Source organism: Anomaloglossus baeobatrachus, chromosome 4, assembly GCF_048569485.1.
Source record: "Anomaloglossus baeobatrachus isolate aAnoBae1 chromosome 4, aAnoBae1.hap1, whole genome shotgun sequence".
In the NCBI taxonomy this organism is placed as follows: domain Eukaryota; kingdom Metazoa; phylum Chordata; class Amphibia; order Anura; family Aromobatidae; genus Anomaloglossus; species Anomaloglossus baeobatrachus.
In genome coordinates this window covers 263350880-263372724 of record NC_134356.1, presented here as the reverse complement: position 1 = coordinate 263372724, position 21845 = coordinate 263350880, and the positions used below count along the sequence as shown (strand labels likewise).

The window sequence follows — 21845 nt, the reverse complement described above, 5'->3', positions numbered from 1 at the left end:
GGCAGACAGGGAAAGAGACAGACAGACAGAAACAGACAGGGAAAGACAGACAGGGAAAAAGACAGACATAAACAGACAGAACAGAGCCAGACAGGGAAAAAGACAGACAGACAGGGACAGAGACAGACAGACAAAGAGGCAGACTGGGAAAGAGACAGACAGAGATAATCAGGAAGGGAAAGAGACATACAGACAGAGACAGAGATAGACAGGGAAAGAGACAAACTGACAGAGCCAGGAAGACAGACAGAGAGACAGACATTGAGACAGACAGACAGGGAAAGAGACAGACAGAGAGACAGTCACACAGAATTAGAGAGAGATATACAGACAGAGAGGGAGACAGACAGAGAGTGGGCTAGAGGGAGAGTGGGAGAAAGACAGAGACACTTAGTTACTATTCCAGGAACTCCGGGTACTACAGCTAGTTCCAGTATAAAGTGTGACGCCCTGGCAAAACCAGGTAGTCACACATAGGTCCCCGAATAACACCTTCCCTCACAGGGTTACATTCAGCCAACCTGAAACCCTAGTCACCCCCCCTCAGGGAAAGACAGACACACCAGTGGGCAGGACCAGGCGGTTAGGAAACGCCCACCTAGGGGTCTAGACAGCCCGGGGCAGGAAAAACAATAGATGGAGTCTAGACTTCAAGTTGAGAGGAGTGGAGGCTGGGGCTAGGTGTAGCTCCAGCAGGAGGAGAAGCTCAAGTTGAACAGTGCCAGGGTCGGAGCCCTGGTACCTTGGCTAGGTGGCAGACGGTGGTCTCCGTCAGCAGGAGACGGGAAGACGGCTTGACAAAATCGAGGTGGACCGGGACAAGGTTGTAGCCCGCCGGTACTGACACCGGAGAACTGATCCGGAAACCGTGCACAGAGGGGGTACTCGGACCCTGAAGCCAGGACCGGAACTAACGGCCTAGCTAATCAACCGATTGAGGGCAGGATTATAGGTCCTGTCCCAACCAAAGTCCCTAAAACAGACAACCACCCACAGAGAGGGATAGGGCAACCTACAGTGCCCATAGATCCCACGGGTCAGCGTCAGCGGGCACGGCTCCTCAGGTACACAACAAACCAGGGGCGGACTCCTGATTTCCAGACTGAGAAGTCCACAATACCACAAAACAGTGCAGAGGAACAGACAGCGACCACCAGCCCGGTTGGGGGATCATAGTAAAACCGGCTGCGGCGGCCGGCCACCAGCACCTTGGTTTACCAAAAGACTCATGTGATTCATTTACTTGTGAGTAACCAAACATCCCCTCGCACGTTCGGGCGCACAGGCCCTTGCCGTTGCCATACCCTGCACAGAGACACTGGGTCCCGGGGCAACCATCCCTACCCACGGAGGGGTTAACATCCAGCTGCCACTACATCTCCCCCGGGTGTCCCACAACAGCAGCGGTGGTGTCCCACTTCACCACACACCGTAGGTGGAGTCACGAACTGAATACGGCAAAGCCCGTACAACTACGCCCCCCCCCGAGTCCGGAGGATTCCTCAAGCCACACACACAGTGGGTCCGGATCAGAGCAGCGGCGGCTGCTAGCACGGGGGCAGCACAAAAGCTTAAACATCCTGGGTAAAGGTAGCTGCAGGATGCCAAGGAGTACATCAAGCTGAAGGTGGAGATTCTGGCACATTTGGGCATAACCAAGTCCATCAGAGTGCAAAGAAACAAGCCCCCTCGGTCCCAGATGTTTGACCTGTTACACCTGGCCTAGAAATGGCTGCAGCTCTCCAGCACAAATGGTGGAAACAGTGGTAGTATACAGATTTATACACCCAGCACCTAACTCTATACAAAACTGGGTTGGCCAGAGAGACCCCCACAACCCAGATGACCTAGTGAGACTGGTGGAACGATACTTGGCTGCAGAGAACTCCCTGAGCAGTCAAGGGAGCCTTAGTTTCAGGAATTCCGAAAAGAAGAAGCTCCGGATCACGCCTGAGGGACACCCCTGGTGCCAGGAGGGGTCAGAGCTGGGTTAAAGGGGTAAATCTCTTAACATTGTCTGTTGGAAGTGTAGTTTCATGAGTAGTTTATCAGCCAATTGTCCTTTGACCTCAGAGCCGATGGACTGCAGCATACCTACTTTACGTACCCTGTCTGCATCACTCTTCCTCCTGCTGAGGGGCCTCAGGCATGCCGGGCAACTGTGAATGGTGTCCTAGTGACATGACCTCTGGATTCATGGAGTTTAGTGACCCTGGTAAGGGCCATCTTTGCACATCAGTCAGTATGAGTTCCTCGGAAGGTGATGTGTATCAGGTGTATTCATGAAGACACCAAGAGCTTTCCTGTGACCTGGGTCAACATTGACAGAGATTGTGGATGTGTGTTCCACAAAGTGAGAGTGGCAAAAAATTGTTGCATCTTATAATTATCAGGCGTGATTTTCCTCTGATTTGGGATTTATAGTTAAAGTGTTACAGCTTGGCAGCTAAACTGAAAACCAGTTTACAGTGATAAAAGCCTTGTGAAATACAGTGGTCAACAAGTTACCATTGTCTGTACAGGTTGGCAATAATGATGTGAAAGCATCCCCTAAATGGAATATCCCTTAGCTGTAGGTGTTCAGGGAAAATTTTGGAACCGTCCAACTCAAGGACTTAACTTTAAAGTGCTGGGAAAAAAGGCAAGGTGATTAAATGTTGTTACCTTGGGACCAAGACCCGATAAAGCAGGATCTGCATTTGGTTAGCCATAATAGTCTGTTATGTCAAGCGACAAAAGTGAATGGCCAGATAAAAGAGCGCCTCCTCAAGGCTCAAGTAAGACAATTGAAGCTTAGGGATCATATACTTGTGATGGTTGCCACAGTGGGGCGTAAGGTACTTGCCAAGTGGCAGGGACCTAATGAAGTGATGGCAGAAGGTGACCAGCCGCCTTTGCGCAGAGGGGGAGGGTATGTAAGCAATCAGCTGGCAGAATCCTGAAAGGGAGGTGTGTACCACCAAGGTGGCTAGTCTCGGAGATATGAAACCTGGTAAGCAGGCTCTGGTACTGATAGGTGCTGAGAGGGTAAATGGGATCAGTATGGGTTTAGGCTTTAGGAGTGACTATATGAGATGGACGGGATTAGTCATTCCCACCCTCCAGTCTAGCAGGTGCAGCTGATATAAAAAGGGCAGCAAAGCTCCTCCTAAGCATATAGAAGTGGAAACACCTCTGATCTGTGTGTCTGAGAGTGGTGAAAAGATCTGATATATGCTGCTCAGTCTCTGCCAGAGGCTGAGGAGCAGGACTGAGATTTAAACAGGAAAGCCTGTACCATCTGTCGCGGGCGGAGGAGGTGACGCTGCTGCTCGGGTCCGGCTGCTGCTGCTGCTGCTCGGTGGTGGCTCGAGCGGTGGGCCGGATCCCGGGGTCTCGAGCGGCGCTCCTCGCCCGTGAGTGAAAAGGGGATTTGATTGTGGGGATTGGATATATTGTCCGTGACGCCACCCACAGTTGTGGTGATATTGGTGACACCACCGCTGCTCTAGACGGGGATCCCGGGAGCGGTGACAGGGAGCAGCTTTGATGGTAGTTCTCCCCTCCGTGGGTAGGGGGTTGGTTGTCCCGGGGCCCGGTGATGGGGCAGGTAGGGATGATGGCAGGCGGGTTTCGGGGCCTGGTGAGGTGCAGGGTCGCGGGGGCAGCGCTGTGCCGCATGGCACGGTGGTACTCACTCAGCCAATGATGAGGACACAGTTCTCGGTAAAACACACGGCTGGATTGACGGGTCCCACAGGCGGCTGCGGTGCCGTTGGCTCCCGGCAGGTTGATGGTGACTGCCTTTCCCTGCACCTATGCACTGTTTAGTTCCGATGGGTTCCCACTGGTACCCCGCTCCCCGGCTTGGATATGGGCCGGACGAGCCCCTTTTGCCCGAAGGCGCTGGCCCTGGGAAACGGTTGCCTTGGCGGTGGCGGTGGCTCCCTCTCCTGGTCGGACTGTTGCCTTCTGTCGGGACTTGGCTGCTGGGAAACCCAGGAGGTTCCCTTCGCTAATGGATTTAGCAACTTCACGGCGACTCCTAGCCTTGCCGGGGTCCGTAAGCCCCTGCCAGATGGTGCCGGCTTCTCTTTGTGTACCGGTCCGGTACCGCCGGGCCACCGCCCGTCCACGGTCCTTACGGTAAACTCCGATAGGCCACTCCTGCAGACGGTCACCACCGTCTGCCAACCTTGCTGCTCCGTCCGGGCCACACACCCGGACTCACTTCAGATCGCTCAACTGCTACTTGACTCCTCACACTTTCACCTCTCCAACTAATCTGACTGTTTTCCTGCCTCCAGGACTGTGAACTCCTTGGTGGGCGGAGACCAACCGCCTGGCTCCACCCCCTGGTGTGGACATCAGCCCCTGGAGGAAGGCAACAAGGGTTTTGTGTCTGACTCTGATGTGTCTGCTGGGAGTGTGGGGTGCGCCGGCGTTGCCCCCCGTGGCCCCTGGCTTGTCCAGGGCACCACACATCTATGGGGTATATTTTTATGTTATACCTTGTTTCTGGAGAGAAGACTGTTTTTCTTTCTGTTGGAAGTATATGGACTCAATAAACCTTCCTGGTTGCACAAGAAACAGCGTGCCTGTGTGAACGCTGCTGATTGACAGAGCTGATTCCCTACAATGTCATACTTTGGCCAATAGATGACCTACTGTGGCTTTTTACATTTAGTTTTACATATACTTGCATTGTGTATAATTAACTGTTTACTAGCCATTTACTTCATGTGCCATTATATCTTTTATTGTATTATGTTTTCTACCTACGTCATTGAATTTATTATTTTTTTTAACTTGTTGTTTTGTTACCTACATGTAATTATTAAAGAATTATTTTTTTATATACTAAGTAGTCTAGTTGATTATATATTTTAATTTAAAGCACTTGTTATAGTCTAACTGTTGTGTACATCTATACAAACATTAATATACCTCACTATCTATCTATCTCATGGGAGATTTCTAAATAAAATGCCATGTGTGAATCGCTTTAACTCTCCAGACATGGAAGCAAAAATATAAAGAGGGACCTAGTAAAGTAATTTTCCTCTCAAGGGGCAAACGTAATGGAAAGGGTAGACTTTTCCAAACATTATTGTAAAATGTGAACCATCATTTCAGTTGAGAATAGTACATAAAATCATATATCTGTAGATATTCTGTGACACCAGTTACTGTTAGTATGCACCTGAGCTGGCCCTCAAGCTAGGGATCCCTAGGCTAATCCCTGTTTCCAAGATTACCCCTGAAGGTGGAGATGCCTGGGTCTCATACCTTGCTAAGCTCCTGGAAACAACTCACCTAGATGTTCCCCCTCACCCCCCAAGGGAGTGAAGGTGCAAGAGAGCAAGGAAACACACAGGGAACTCAAGCAAGGTAACAGATATACAAGAGCTCCAAGATGTTCTCCAGAACAACACCTTTGCTTAATATACACAAACTCCTCAACTGTTGTCAGACTAGAAATTCCATATCAGGCATGGAGTGAAGCCTGAGGAGGATAAATATTGCGGAAAGGGAGGTAATCATAAGCTGCAGTTTGGATAAGAGCTCTCAGCCAGCAGTGAAGGGGTCCTTAACTCCTTAAGCATAGAAAGGTACGTATGTGAGCAAAGACAACAGTCAGGTGAGCTCTACAGAGGGCCTGCAATCATTTAAATGCTGAAACCTCCTAACCCTAGATCCCCCATAAGTAACATTAGGACACGGCACACTCAGATGTTAGGAAAAAACATTTTTTTAAAAGTCCTTTTAGTTTGAGTCTCCATTGTGCATAGTCCTCTTTCATTCGCACAAACAGCATATAACACATCAATGATTTCTCCTTTACCAGGCTTCATGCATGATAAATCTTCTATACTAGTTACCTACCTTAAGTATTTTTCCATTTTCAGTCCCCAGAAAGAATACTAAACTCTGTTCCACTTCTTTCACATGCACAGCAGTTAGGTCTCCATGGGTCAGTATTGGATTTTTGTATAAAGGCACAAGGTCAGTATAGTTATCCTACAATGACACCAAATACATATCTGTAGTCAGAATTGTGATAAAAGTGGTTGGAGAAACTAAATAAGAAATATCAATAAAAAAATTACCGTAATAAGAGTTTAAAGGGATATTCCTAGAAATGTTATATATCCCCTATTGCTTAAAGACAGTGTTTATATCATGATATATGTGATTAAGGTCTCAGACAGCAGTAAGCATAAGACAGCCTTTGAATATTTAGGAAAATTAATGAGCAAAATCTGGTCCATACATCAGCAGTGTCCACCAGTGTTCAGTCTTTAAACTAGACGTTATTCAACAAACAGGGAATCCCTCAATGTATTGTCTTCTGCCTGATGGAGATTAAGGGTACCACAACACAGTATCACACATTCAGTCAGCCTAAGTACTGACAACATTCTCCCACCATGGCTTCTTACATGTGGACATTAGAGTCTCGGTTAGCAATGGGTCTATCAGACCATCTAGCTCCCATTCAAACCTGATGCAGCCCCAGTTCTGGCTCCTCTTGCTTCACACTCACTTGTACCTTTGCATCACTGTGGCGCCCCTGACCTGGTCAGGCACCACTGAGTACTGCACCCATGCTGGGGACAGTACAAAACAGGTGATCCAGAAGGCTGACCGAGGTGTGTGACTACACAGGCGCATAGTGATCAGGTCTCACACATTTACCTTTGAGAGGACCCCTGGGGATCCCAGGAGAGGGCGAAGCCTCCATCTCCACTCGAGGGGTGTGGTAGAGAGCCTGGTTGCTAGGTGACGTAGGCAAGAACAGGAGAGGAGGGAAGAGTGAGCCGAAGACGGTTGAGTGGTGAAGTTCAGGGAGGGCAGAAGCAGACCCTGTAGCTCTACACAATTCTGACAACGTACGCGCAGTGACTACCGACGGGGGAGAACGGTCACCTGGTAGTGCTGCCCGAAATCCACACACGGCTAAAGAGAGAGCAACGGAGTGGAAAGTAAGGAGACTGTCAGGGAGATACCAGGCCCAAACGGGTAGCAGGTCCCAGTGCAGGGATAGATCCACCTTTCCTTTGCCAAACCTGCATGAGGGGGCACTTTACACCCCCAAGACAACACCACAGAGTCCGCAGCCACGTAGCCAAAGTTAGGGCCCATAGCTCACAGGAGGCAAGCAGCCGGAGTGACCTGGTCCAGGCTACAAGCAAACGGGCCAAAAAGAAGGGGAGAGAGGCACCAGCAACTTCCCTGGGCGACCCCAGCAGGGCTTCAAGCAGGGGTTACCCCAAAACACAAAGGGCTAAGGAAGGCGAGTTGGTAGCCACCCTCATCAGTCAGCCTGAAGGATACCTGGTTCCAGCCTGGTTCATCCCAGCAACGCCCGGGTTACTCACCCTGCCATCAACAGTGAGTAAAACCCCTGAAAGACATTCTGCTTGTGTTGAGTTATTCTGCGCCTTGTGGTTCCACACACTTACACAGGGTCCTGGGGCTTGCCTCACTCTCAGGAGGCTATTACAACTGACTGCACCCACCATCAGCCCCAGGCACCCCTAACCTGCAGTGGCGGTCTCCACTGACCGCAATTCTGAGAGTGGCGTCACGACAATCAAAATAGAAGATTTCCTACCTGTGACCAGATCCAGCCGCGTGGAGTCCCTGAAGGTAATGCACCGCTGCACCGACACCGAACCTCGGGGCCCCACACATCTGGCGTCACGAACAGGATAAGGACTAGACCTGTTCAGACAGGTGACCATGTGCCTGGGCGGTCCGCTTGGAAAATTGGAAGCGCCGCCATATTGCCACCATGAAAAGCGCGCTGAAAAACAAAAGCAGCCCGCGCTGGGAGAAGTTACCGCCCACGAAGAGGTGTGGCTACCCAGAGATCCCCTGAAGAGTCCTGGCCTCGCAAGTGATGAGAGCGGAGGCGTTCAGAGACGTCGGGAAAGAAAGGGAGCCAGAAGCCTGCTACTAGAAGAAGGAGACGCAGAGGAAATGGCGTCTGAACGCAGAGACCCAGAGCCAGGCTCCGCTGCCTGGTGGTATCGGGAACTTGCCCAGTTTTGCGACCAACTGGAGGCCAGGGTCGTATGGCAGATCAGCGAGGGACGCACGGAGCTTCTGGAGATGGCTGCAGCGGTCCAGGCCTATGAGAGGGGAACCGCACGACGAGTGCCAGACCGAGCGGCGACGACTCAGACCCCGATGATGTTACCGATGGGTGAGTCCTGTGTTGCCCCTGTCAGCGCGAGTGCCTCGACCCCTGCTGCCATGCCCGCGGTCCCTGGGGAGATGCCCGGCGCGGCGACGCTGAATCAGGCCGCAGCCACGCCAGGTGCGGCCCGCCGAGCCCAGGCCGCCGCAACGATGCCCAGCCCAGCCCGCAAAGATCCGGCTGCCGCCGCGACCCTCCTCCACGCCGCAGGTGCGGCCCGCCAAGGACCGGCTGCAGCTGCGACGCCAATCCAGGCCGCAGAAGCGCCCAGCCCGGCCCGCACAGATCCCATCGCAGCTGCGACGCCAATCCAGGCCGCAGAAGCGCCCAGCCCGGCCCGCACAGATCCCATCGCAGCTGCGACGCCAATCCAGGCCGCAGAAGCGCCCAGCCCGGCCCGCACAGATCCCATCGCAGCTGCGACGCCAATCCAGGCCGCCGCAGCGATGCCCTGCTCGGCCCGCCAAGACCAGGCCGCTGCCACGCCAGGCTCGGCCCGCCACGACCAGGCCGCTGCCACGCCAGGCTCGGCCCGCCAAGACCAGGCCGCTGCCACGCCAGGCTCGGCCCGCCAAGACAAGACTGTACCATTATTTACCCCGGCCTGCAAGGCCAGGGCAGACACCGCTCCCCAGCCCAAGGAAGTCCCTGCTAGGAAGTCCCTGCTGGGGGAGGACCCCGAATACTGGAAGCTGAAGGCTGATCTGGAGGCCCACTTCCCAAAGGAGATGGTGGACCGGTATCTGCTCCCTCCGCACACTCACAGGAAGACTCCTGCAACATTCATGCCAAAGGGTCCCCCGCCCTGGCCTGCTGATGAAAATCCATCCCTAGAGCTGCCACAAGAGGAGTGCCCAGAAGAACTAAGGGGGAGGGGAGGCCAGGAAGCTGAGAAGCTGACCCCAGAGCCATCAGCAGTGGATGCAGCACCAGTCCAAGAGCCAGAGATGCTGCCGTACTCCCGCTGGGATGAAGAGAGCCCGACATCCTCCGCTGAGGAAGATTTGTCCAGATACCTCACCTGGGAGCCTGCAAGCGGTGAGATAGCAGCCAGGCAGGACCCAGCCCGCAGGACACGGCGCCGCAGCAGGATAAGGGATCCACCTGCACAGCAGTCTCCCGAGGAGAAGGACGAGGTCACGGCCAGAGACATAGAGGAAAAGCGGTCCTTGAGAAGAGCCAAATCGCAGGTCAGAGGCCCACTTTGTCGAGGAGTTGTAGAAGACTTCAGTCTAAGGTCTGGATATGGCTTTATAGTAGCACCTGGTGTAAAAGAGGGCATCTTTGTGAACAGAAGGGATGTGAGAGCACATTTACCTAGAGGACATCCAGGAAGAAACCTACAGATAGGAGACTCAGTAGAATTCACCAAACACCAAGGAGAACGCGGATGGTACGCACTAGATGTTACACCATGTCCCAGAAATCCCTGCAGTAACCCTGCTGTCTCAACACTACAAGATAAAGAAAGAGAAAAAGAAACAGACACAGAAGAAGAGGAAAGAAAATACAAAGAACTCATTGATGAAACCACTACAGATGATGACGACAGGTGCCACAGCCCTACAGGCCCAAGCCCTGGTGAGGAGGAAGAAGGAGCAAAGTTCATGTAAAGTAAAGTAAAGTACAGAAGTTACAAGTTTTGACAAGTTTTGCAACGTTTACATGTTTAAGAAATGTGCCCACATGAACTAATGTGAGAAACCTCTTTTTGCACTTTGAAAAATGAACCTTAAGGCTATGAACTGGCTATAGCCACAAACTCTCGCAGTGTTTATAGTTACCCCAGAGGTACAACCACTACCAGGGAGCACGCCTGTTTATGGGGCCTGGCTCTCCACCACAAAGAGGGTACCTGGTCAGCACCAACTGTGGAGGCCGCCTCTACATCCTGCCAGAAGAGGCTGAAGGCGCGGCTCCACCAGGCCAGGTATACCCTGAAACCACCAGACCATGAAAGCCGCCTCTACATCCTGCCAGAAGTGGCTGAAGGCGCGGCCAACGGGAGAGGCAGATGGTTACCAAAAGAAACCGGTGACCTGCCGCCTGAGAGGGTTTAGGGTGGGTTAACGGACTTGTGGGTGGAGGGTGGTGATGTATGGTACCTGATGGTTTTAAAACGTTTTACCATGTTTTACTGTTTTATGCATTTTAAAATGTTGTCTTGCAGCCCGAGGACGTGCTGGTGATAACTAAGGGGGAATGTGGCGCCCCTGACCTGGTCAGGCACCACTGAGTACTGCACCCATGCTGGGGACAGTACAAAACAGGTAATCCAGAAGGCTGACCGAGGTGTGACTACACAGGCGCATAGTGATCAGGTCTCACACATTTACCTTTGAGAGGACCCCTGGGGATCCCAGGAGGGGGCGAAGCCTCCATCTCCACTCGAGGGGTGTGGTAGAGAGCCTGGTTGCTAGGTGACGTAGGCAAGAACAGGAGAGGAGGGAAGAGTGAGCCGAAGACGGTTGAGTGGTGAAGTTCAGGGAGGGCAGAAGCAGACCCTGTAGCTCTACACAATTCTGACAACGTACGCGCAGTGACTACCGACGGGGGAGAACGGTCACCTGGGAGTGCTGCCCGAAATCCACACACAGCTAAAGAGAGAGCAACGGAGTGGAAAGTAAGGAGACTGTCAGGGAGAACCAGGCCCAAACGGGTAGCAGGTCCCAGTGCAGGGATAGATTCACCTTTCCTTTGCCAAACCTGCATGAGGGGGCACTTTACACCCCCAAGACAACACCACAGAGTCCGCAGCCACGTAGCCAAAGTTAGGGCCCATAGCTCACAGGAGGCAAGCAGCCGGAGTGACCTGGTCCAGGCTACAAGCAAACGGGCCAAAAAGAAGGGGAGAGAGGCACCAGCAACTTCCCTGGGCGACCCCAGCAGGGCTTCAAGCAGGGGTTACCCCAAAACACAAAGGGCTAAGGAAGGCGAGTTGGTAGCCACCCTCATCAGTCAGCCTGAAGGATACCTGGTTCCAGCCTGGTTCATCCCAGCAACGCCCGGGTTACTCACCCTGCCATCAACAGTGAGTAAAACCCCTGAAAGACATTCTGCTTGTGTTGAGTTATTCTGCGCCTTGTGGTTCCACACACTTACACAGGGTCCTGGGGCTTGCCTCACTCTCAGGAGGCTATTACAACTGACTGCACCCACCATCAGCCCCAGGCACCCCTAACCTGCAGTGGCGGTCTCCACTGACCGCAATTCTGAGAGTGGCGTCACGACAATCAAAATAGAAGATTTCCTACCTGTGACCAGATCCAGCCGCGTGGAGTCCCTGAAGGTAATGCACCGCTGCACCGACACCGAACCTCGGGGCCCCACACCACAACTGGCTGTCTCCCTAATCTGCTGCTCCACAAACATGAAATACACCTGAAATATTTTGAATGCAATCTATCTAGACCTATCTAGCCCTAACATATGCTTGTTGCTGGGTCAAGGATAGTAGGGTGCACCAAACCTCCAATATCTTCAACTTCCATTTTTTTATTAAAACAGTTATGAATTATTAAAAAAATACTTGAATATACATGTTATCAGTCTTAAGCACATCAATTCCACCAAAAAAAGGAATATGCCCATCCTCACGACCTCACGTTTACATAAAAACCTGTTTAGCTTACTGTCCTTGAAAGCTCTTGGTGCATACTGTATGTTGAAGATGGCCATAGGCTCCCATTGATGTGACTGAAGCAAAAAAATGTGTCCTCTGACCCTCCATAAAGGTGGTATGTGTTGACATTCCTTTATTATATTTTGTATAGGAAAGCAAAAAACAATTAACTTTTATTCACAATGGACCAATACCAAAAATTAGATACCTTCATTTCTATGACCTGACATATGTCACAGTATTGGAGGTATACAGTGTCAGCTACTTTTTTTCCCTATGTACAGATATGAATAAAGCCTAATACATACAACCATTGATTTTTTTTGTATTAACATTAGAGAGATTAATATCTCCATCTTCTCCATAGTCTGTCTCTGCGTACATTGGACTGCATGTGGAAGACATCAGTGCAGTCCGATGTTTCACATGTATTCATAGACTTGTATGGGTGTGAGTGAGCCGAGATACGATGCCAATAGCAGCATGCTGCAATTTTTTGCTTGTAATGAATCGGCAGTGCTCCATAGTATAACATTGGGCCAAGTACTATCCATTAAAACATCGGATAGCACTCAGCCATGTTATACGCTGACTATACGTTAGTGTGAGTACACCCTAATTAAGGGCATACAATACATACGAAAGAGACAGTTCCTGCAGGTTGCTGGAGAAATTAGGTCCTGTCCAGATTGGGAGCAATCCTTATTTTAGGAGAGCCTATGCAGAGATCCCTTCTCTACAGACCCTACAATACTAACAATCAAGGCTGTCCATTAAAACACTAATGACTTAGGAAAGGAGATAATGGTGATAAATAGCCACTAAGTGGGGAAGGGATTAGGCATGTTATTAGGTTAACCAGCACCATACGTTTTTTACATCTCCATGTATGTGTGACGCCCTGGACTAGCCAGGTAATCACAGGTAGACCCTTACACAAACACCTTCCCCTAAAAAGGTAACAGCAGCCAACCTTAAAACCCTGAGTCACCCCTCTCAGGACTTGACGTTCACACCCGGGGGGCGGAGCTAGGCGGTTGGCCACGCCCGACGAGAAGTTCGGAAAGCTTGAGGCGGGAATAACAGAGAGTTGAGTGACAGGAGTGTAGGAGAGTGGAAGAAAAGTGTAGACGTCTGTCAGGGATCTGGGTCGGAGCCCGAATACCCTGTAGCCAGGAGGCAGATGGTGGTGGCCGCCTGCAGGAGCTGAGATTACAACCGGTGGAACTGTAAGGGACCGGGACCGGGTAGTGGCCCACCGGTAACGAACCGGAAAACCGATTGGAAACCGGAGCACCAGGAGGGGTACTCAGACCCAGTACGAGGCCCAGAAGCCACTGGACTGAGTCGAATTCACTGATTGGGGTCTGGACATTAGGTCCTTTCCCACCCAAGACCTGACTGAAGACAACAGCCCAACCAGAGGGATAGAAAGCCACTGCCCAGGCATTGAGATCCCACGGGCCAGCGTCTGCGGGCAAATGGGCTCTGCTGGCACACACAAAGCCGGGGAGCGGACTACCGTTGCTCAGGCATAGGAGTCACAATTCTTCTAAAAGTGAGGTGCAGGAGAAAGGTGGAAACCACCAGCCTGAAAAAGGGGAGAAGCGCAGCCGGCTGCGGGCACCGTCCACCATCTTGTTTGGTTTACCAGAAACTCCAGTGTGTCTGTAATAGTGAGTACAACAGTGCCCTCAGGCCGCGCACCGCACCGCACCGCACCAACACGCCATCATGCATCCCCCCTCCTCGGCACCCTCGGGCCCCCGGGACTATTACCCCCTACCCACGGAGGGGTCAACACCAAGCTGCGCAACACGGTCCCCGGGAGCCTAGTCAATGGCAGCGGTGGTGTCCATCCATTCACCACAACCCGTGAGTGGCGACACGAACTTAACCCCCAAAAACAACCGCGGCCTCGGCCGTGGACCTCCGCACCGAACACCACCCCTCACGTAGCGCCAGCATCCCTTCAGAGCGATGTGATCCCCGGGTCCAGGAGGAGCTCGAGCCACCCACCGACGAGCCCGGATCCGAGCAGCTCGGCAGCCGGCCGAGCCCCGGGGCGGTACATATGCCCTGTCTTGAGTTCAAAAAATAGATCTTAACATATTTGTACAGTGATAACATATACAACGTGAGTACCGCTTACAGTTAAGTGCAGGGGCGTACATAGAAATCATGGGGCCCCATAGCAAAAGTCTGAATGGGGCCCCCCCACCGATAAAAAATAAACAAACAAAAAAACATTATCATAATAATCATTATACATGTTATTGGGGGCCGGCATGCATTATTGGGGGTGGCTTATAGTCAGAAATAACACATACTACTACATAGTGTTACAGGGGCAACACACACACAGTATTGGCACAGGGGCAACACACACACACAGAATGATGGCACAGCACAGGGCAGTTTTTCTGTAGTATTACAGGCAGACATTTGTACATTATAATACTCACCTGCTCCTGTGCTGTGAGAGATGATGATAGTGGCTCAGGCCTCCCTGCTGCACTTCCTGTGAGTCTTCCTGGCTGCTCCTCCTGTCCTTTGCTTTTTCTTTCTATTCCTTCTTCACTCCTGCACTCTTTTCCTTTTCATCATTTCATTTTCCCGCATCTGCCCCCTCTCCTGATTGGCTGTTCTCCTCCTGGCATCTCTACTGCCTGGCCACTATCTCCTCTTCAGCACAGGCCGTGCACAGTGTGCAGTGTGGGCGCCTCTGGATCTCTGCGTTGGCCAGTCTGCAGCTATACAAACAGTGTCAGCTCCCAGCGGTGTTAATCAGCTGCTTGGTGACGGCCCCGGGAGCATGATGCATGAAAGTGAAAACGCACACACTGTGGGCAGCCACCCCGGGCCCCTCCAGCCAGGGCTGCAACCAGGAATTTCCGGGCCCGATACTGACAAAATTTTCGGGCCCCCATCAGACTCCACCACAGCTCCGCCTCTACCCCTCGAACCTTCGGCAATAGAAAAAAGTTGTTTCCAGCATCACGTTCTAGAAAAGGTTAAAAACCAATTTTATTACATAAGGTTAAAACCAACACTAGGTTGGATGGACGTCCACGAAGTATAAAACAATGCTGACGCGTTTCACACCTAACAGAGGTTCTTATTCTTAAGCGGGCTTTACACGCTGCGACATCGCTAGCCAATGCTAGCGATGGCGAGCGTGATAGCACCCACCCCTATCGTTATGCCAATATTTGGGATCGCTGCCGCAGCGAACATTATCTCTACGGCAGCGTCACACGCACTTACATGGTCGGCGGTGTCGCTGTGACTGCTGAACAATCCCTCCCTCAAGGGGGAGGGACGTTCGGCATCAAAGCGACGTCATTGCGACGTCACTAAGCGGCCGGACAAACAAAGCGGAGGGCCGCAGATGAGCGGGACATAACATCCCGCCCACCTCCTTCCTTCCTCATTGCGGGCGTGTGGCAGGTAAGGAGAGGTTCCTCGTTCCTGCAGCGTCACACGTAGTGATGTGTGCTGCCGCAGGGACAAGGATCAACTTCGCCCACGCGAGAGCAGCGATATTTGAGAATGGATCCCCATGTCAATGAGGAGCGATTTTGGACGTTTTTGCAACGATCCAAAATCGCTCCTAGGAGTCACACATAACGAGATCGCTACAGCGGCCAGATGTGCGTCACAAAATCCGTGACCCCAACGAGATAGCTGTAGCGATCTCGTAGCGTGTAATGCCCGCTTTAGACATATTTTGTTGTATTTGCACAAGTTATGGAATAAAATTGGTTTTTAACCTCTTTTCTTGGCCATGATGCTGGAAACAACTTTTGTTCTATTGCCGGACTTTGCCTCTTTGAACATGGAGCTGCCCTCCCTGCACCGTCCCCCAGAGAGAGGACCCAGGTGATGACTTTACCGGGGGAGCTGAGATCCTCCTTAGCATACTGACTTCCAACCTTCCACAATCCACCATCACTCTAGGAAAATCTCCAATTCTGCAAACACCAATCAAACATTAACCGCTAGTCGTCATTTTGACTGCCCGAAAAAAGCAGCATGCATCATTTTTTTGGGTCATTAAAATGACGAACCCCAGACAGAATTGTCAGCCATATGTGTATATCTAATATATAAAGCTGTGTATGTGTGTGTGGATAGATTAGATTATAATAATATATATATACACTGTATGTGTCCGCTATAGGAACCCGCACCGTCTCATTTACAATCACGATATTTTGCACAGACTCCTCATGTGACCCAGGGAACATCATAGACTATTTTTTGAGGGGAAAATGTAACCCTGCGCTTTAGGCTGGGGCCATACAGGGCACTACTGTGATCCTCGCATGACACTCGGCTCACGCTGGGAGCACAGCAGGAGCCGACTGTCATGCGAGTGTCACTGCGACTGAGCTCCGATCATGCGATCGGACCTCAGCTGCAGGGGACGGGACGGCACTCAGGAGGGGCGGGCCAGTGCTGCGGAGGGGAGGGAGGTATTTATCTCTCTCTCTCCTCCGTTGCTGGCTATTGCCATTCTCGCACTGCACTCGCGGTACACCGGTGTAGCACGAGTGCAGTGCGATTCTTCTCTCGCCCAATACACTTGAATGGGTGCGAGAGAGTCTCGCATAACAATCGCAGCATGCTGCAATTGTTTTCTTGGTCCTATTGGGGCCGAGAAAATAATCGCTCATATGCGCTGGCACATAGGCTAATGTTTGTCCGAGTGGAATACGATGTTTTATTGCATCCCACTCGCTCCGATTTTCATGCCGTGTGTCTTAATAATAATTTTTCTTGCAGATCCTCTCCAGTTTTGTCAGGTTCGAAGGTGAACGTTGGTGGACAGCCATTTTCAGGTCTCTCCAGAGATGCTCAATTGGGTTTAGATCAGGGCTCTGGCAAGACCAGTCAAAAAAGGTCACAGAGTTGTTATGAAGCCACTTCTTTGTTTTTTTAGCTATGTGCTTAGGGTCATTGTCTTGTTGGAAGGTGAACCTTCGTCCAAGTCTGAGGTCCAAAGCACTCTGATAGAGGTTTTCTTCCAGGATAACTCTGTACTTGGCCGCATTCATCTTTCATTCAATTGAAACCAGTCGTCCTGTCCCTGCAGCTGAAAAACAGCCCCATAGCATGACGCTGCCACCACCATGTTTCACTGTTGGGATTGTATTGGGCAGGTAATGAGCAGTGCCTGGTTTTCTCCACACATACCGCTTAGAATTATCACCAAAAAGTTCTATCTTTGTCTCATCAGACCAGAGAATCTTATTTGTCATAGTCTGGGAGTCCTTCATGTGTTTTTTTAGCAAACTCTATGCGGATTTTCATATGTCTTGCACTAAGGAGAGACGTCCGTTGGGCAACTCTGTCATAAAGGTCCAACTGGCGGAGATCTGCAATGATAGTTGACTTTGTGGAACTTTTTCCTCATCTCCCTACTGCATCTCTGGAGTTCCGCCACATTGATCTTGAGCTTCTTCTTTACCAAGGCTCTTCTCCTATGATTGCGCGGTTTGTCTGGACAGCCAGGTCTAGGATGAGTTCTGGTGGTCCCAAACGTCTTCCATTGAAGGATTATGGAGGCCACTTTGCTCTTAGAAACCTTCAGTACTGCAGAAATTCTTTTGTAACCTTGGCCAGATCTGTACCTTGCCACAATTCTTGGGCAGTTTCTTTGATCTCATGATTCTCATTTGGTCTGACATGCACTGTGAGCTGTGAGGTTTTATTTACACCGTGTGCAGAATTATTAGGCAAGTTGTATTTTATAGGATTTTTTTTATTATTGATCAACAACTATGTTCTCAATCAATCAGACTAGAAATTCTATATCAGGCATAGAGTGAAGCCTGAGGAGGTAAATATTGCAGAAAGGGAGGTAATCATAAGCTGCAGCTTGGATAAGAGCTAATAGAATTCTCAGCCAGCAGTGAAGGGGTCCTAAACTCCTTAAGCATAGAAAGGAACGTACACGAGCAAAGACAACAGTCAGGTGAGTGCTACAGAGGGCCTGCAATCATTTAAATGCTGAAACCTCCTGACCCTAGACCCCCATAAGTAACATCAGGACACGACACACTCAGATGCTAGGAAAACCATTTTTTTTTAAAAGTCCTTTTACACCGTGTGCAGAATTATTAGGCAAGTTGTATTTTGGAGGGTTTTTTTTATTATTGATCAACTATGTTCTCAATCAACCCAAAAGACTCACAAATATCAAAGCTTAATATTTTTGGAAGTTGGAATGGGTTTTTTTTTTAAATTTGGCTGTTTGTGCAGGTAACCATTACTGTGCAGAATTATTAGGCAACTTAATAAAAACCAAATATATTTCCATCTCACTTGTTTATTTTCACCAGGTAAACCAATATAACTGCCCAAAATTTTGAAATAACCATTTCTGACATGCAAAAACTAAACCCCCAAAAATTAGTGACCAATATAGCCACCTTTCTTTATGATGACACTCAGCAGCCTACCATCCCTAGATTCTGTCAGTTGCTTGATCTGTTTACGATCAACATTGCATGCAGCAGCCACCACAGCCTCCCAGACACTGTTCCGAGAGGTGTACTGTTTTCCCTCCCTGTAGATCTTACATTTTATGAGGGACCACATGTTCTCTATGGGTAAACAAGGGGTCAATGTCATTATTTTTTCATCTTTTAGACCCTTACTGGCCAGCCACGCTGTGGAGTAGTTGGATGCATGTGATGGAGCATTGTCCTGCATGAAAATCATGTTTTTCTTGAACGAAACTGACTTCTTCCAGTACCACTGCTTGAAGAAGTTGTCTTCCAGAAACTGGCAGTAGGTGTGAGAGTTGAGCTTCACTCCATCCTCAACCCGAAAAAGTCCCACAAGTTCATCTTTGATATCAGCCCATACCAGTACCCCACCTCCACCTTGCTGGCGTCTGAGTCGGAGTGGAGCTCTCTGCCCTTTACTGATCCAGCCTCTTGCCCATCCATCTGGCCCATCAAGAGCCACTCTCATTTCATCAGTCCATAAAACCTTTGAAAAATCAGTCTTAAGATATTTCTTGGCCCAGTCTTGACGCTTTATCTTTTGTTTCTTGTTCAAAGGTGGTTGTTTTTCAGCCTTCCTTACCATGGCCATGTCTCTGAGTATGGCACACCTTGTGCTTTTTGATACTCCAGTAACATTGCAGCTCTGAAATATGGCCAAACTGGTGGTAAATGTCATCTTGGCAGCTTCACGCTTGATTTTCCTCAAATCATGGGCAGTTATTTTGTGCTTGTTTTGCCCAACACGCTTCTTGCGACCCTGTCGGCTATTTGCCATGAAACGCTTTATTGTTCAGTGATCACGCTTCAAAAGTTTGGCAATTTCAAGACTGCTGCATCCCTCTGACAATTTTGGAATTTCAGAGCCCGTCAAATCTCTCTTCTGACCCATTTTTGTCTGTCAAGATGGAGTGCAGAGTGTACATTAATGAGAAAAAAAAATGAACTTTTTTGAATTTACCAAATGGCTGCAATGAAACAGAGTGAAAAATTTAAAGGGATCTGAATACTTTCCGTACCTACTGTAACTCTCTGAAACGTGATTCAGATGTAACCCCAGAAAGAACATTCCCCATAGTGAGGCAGATGGAGATTCTCTGGACTTTGTCTAGCTCATGATGCGGTGGAGTCCATCTTTTTAAATGTTCATGTGGCTGAAAAATAGTTCCTGATTAGATGTAGGTTATTGGTGCACTCAGGAGAAACTGCACATAGGTTTAAGGTGCTCACTGCACCTCTAGATACATTCTGTGTGGGGTGCAGTTTCCAAAATCTGGTCACTTGTTGGGTTTTCCACTGTTTAGGCACATCAGGGGCTCTCCAAACCTAACATGGCGTCCGCTATCTATTTCAGCCAATTTTGTGCTCCAAAAGTCGAATGGTTCTTCTTCCCTTTCGAGCCCTGTCGTGTGTCCAAACAGTAGGTAAAAATGCAGAATTTGGGGCTAAAAATCAATATTTTGGTGGAAAAAAGTTACATTTTCATTTTTTCTTTGACATTGCTTTAATTCCTGTGACACACCTAAAGGATTAATAAAGCTCTTGAATGGGGTTTTAAATACTTTGAGGGGTAGGTATAGTTTTTAAAATGGTGTCACTTTTGGGTATAGGCGCCTCAAAGTCACTTCAAATTTGATATGGTAAGTGGTAACTAAAACTTTTTTAAAAAAATATTATTCGAAAACTGAGAAATTTCTGATAATCTTTTAATCCTTCTAAGTCCCTAACAAAAAAAAGATCTTTCAAAAATGGTGTTGATGTAAATTACAGATGTGACAAATGCTACAGTTAGGTCCAGAAATATTTGGACAGTGACACAAGTTTTGTTATTTTAGCTGTTTACAAAAACATGTTCAGAAATACAATTATATATATAATATGGGCTGAAAGTGCACACTCCCAGCTGCAATATGAGAGTTTTCACATCCAAATCGGAGAAAGGGTTTAGGAATCATAGCTCTGTAATGCATAGCCTCCTCTTTTTCAAGGGACCAAAAGTAATTGGACAAGGGACTCTAAGGGCTGCAATTAACTCTGAAGGCGTCTCCCTCGTTAACCTGTAATCAATGAAGTAGTTAAAAGGTCTGGGGTTGATTACAGGTGTGTGGTTTTGCATTTGGAAGCTGTTGCTGTGACCAGACAACATGCGGTCTAAGGAACTCTCAATTGAGGTGAAGCAGAACATCCTGAGGCTGAAAAAAAAGAAAAAATCCATCAGAGAGATAGCAGACATGCTTGGAGTAGCAAAATCAACAGTCGGGTACATTCTGAGAAAAAAGGAATTGACTGGTGAGCTTGGGAACTCAAAAAGGCCTGGGTGTCCACGGATGACAACAGTGGTGGATGATCGCCGCATACTTTCTTTGGTGAAGAAGAACCCGTTCACAACATCAACTGAAGTCCAGAACACTCTCAGTGAAGTAGGTGTATCTGTCTCTAAGTCAACAGTAAAGAGAAGACTCCATGAAAGTAAATACAAAGGGTTCACATCTAGATGCAAACCATTCATCAATTCCAAAAATAGACAGGCCAGAGTTAAATTTGCTGAAAAACACCTCATGAAGCCAGCTCAGTTCTGGAAAAGTATTCTATGGACAGATGAGACAAAGATCAACCTGTACTAGAATGATGGGAAGAAAAAAGTTTGGAGAAGAAAGGGAACGGCACATGATCCAAGGCACACCACATCCTCTGTAAAACATGGTGGAGGCAACGTGATGGCATGGGCATGCATGGCTTTCAATGGCACTGGGTCACTTGTGTTTATTGATGACATAACAGCAGACAAGAGTAGCCGGATGAATTCTGAAGTGTACCGGGATAAACTTTCAGCCCAGATTCAGCCAAATGCCGCAAAGTTGATCGGACGGCGCTTCATAGTACAGATGGACAATGACCCCAAGCATACAGCCAAAGCTACCCATGAGTTCATGAGTGCAAAAAAGTGGAACATTCTGCAATGGCCAAGTCAATCACCAGATCTTAACCCAATTGAGCATGCATTTCACTTGCTCAAATCCAGACTTAAGACAGAAAGACCCACAAACAAGCAAGACCTGAAGGCTGCAGCTGTAAAGGCCTGGCAAAGCATTAAGAAGGAGGAAACCCAGCGTTTGGTGATGTCCATGGGTTCCAGACTTAAGGCAGTGATTGCCTCCAAAGGATTCGCAACAAAATATTGAAAATAAAAATATTTTGTTTGGGTTTGGTTTATTTGTCCAATTACTTTTGATCTCCTAAAATGTGGAGTGTTTGTAAAGAAACGTGTACAATTCCTACAATTTCTATCAGATATTTTTGTTCAAACCTTCAAATTAAACGTTACAATCTGCACTTGAATTCTGTTGTAGAGGTTTCATTTCAAATCCAATGTAAATAAAAATTCATTCAAAGATTAAAAATGGCAACATTTTCTAATTCTTTTGTCATTCAATATTTTCATAAATAAGAACAAATCATATTGACCAAAATTTACCAGTAATATGAAGTACAACATGGAACGAAAAAAACAGTCTCGGAATCA

At 49.0% G+C, this 21845-nt stretch overlaps 1 protein-coding gene across 3 annotated transcripts in view; it reads right to left on the bottom strand.

Annotated features, from left to right (window-relative positions):
• The window catches only part of PLXNC1 (plexin C1), a 346034-nt gene that overhangs the window by 296782 nt on the left and 27407 nt on the right, over positions 1 to 21845 (bottom strand). For all 3 annotated transcript variants that reach the window (XM_075344806.1, XM_075344807.1, XM_075344808.1), the window contains exon 2: positions 5866 to 6000. In XM_075344806.1, the coding sequence (XP_075200921.1) occupies positions 5866 to 6000 (135 nt within the window). The remainder of the gene's footprint in view (positions 1 to 5865; positions 6001 to 21845) is intronic.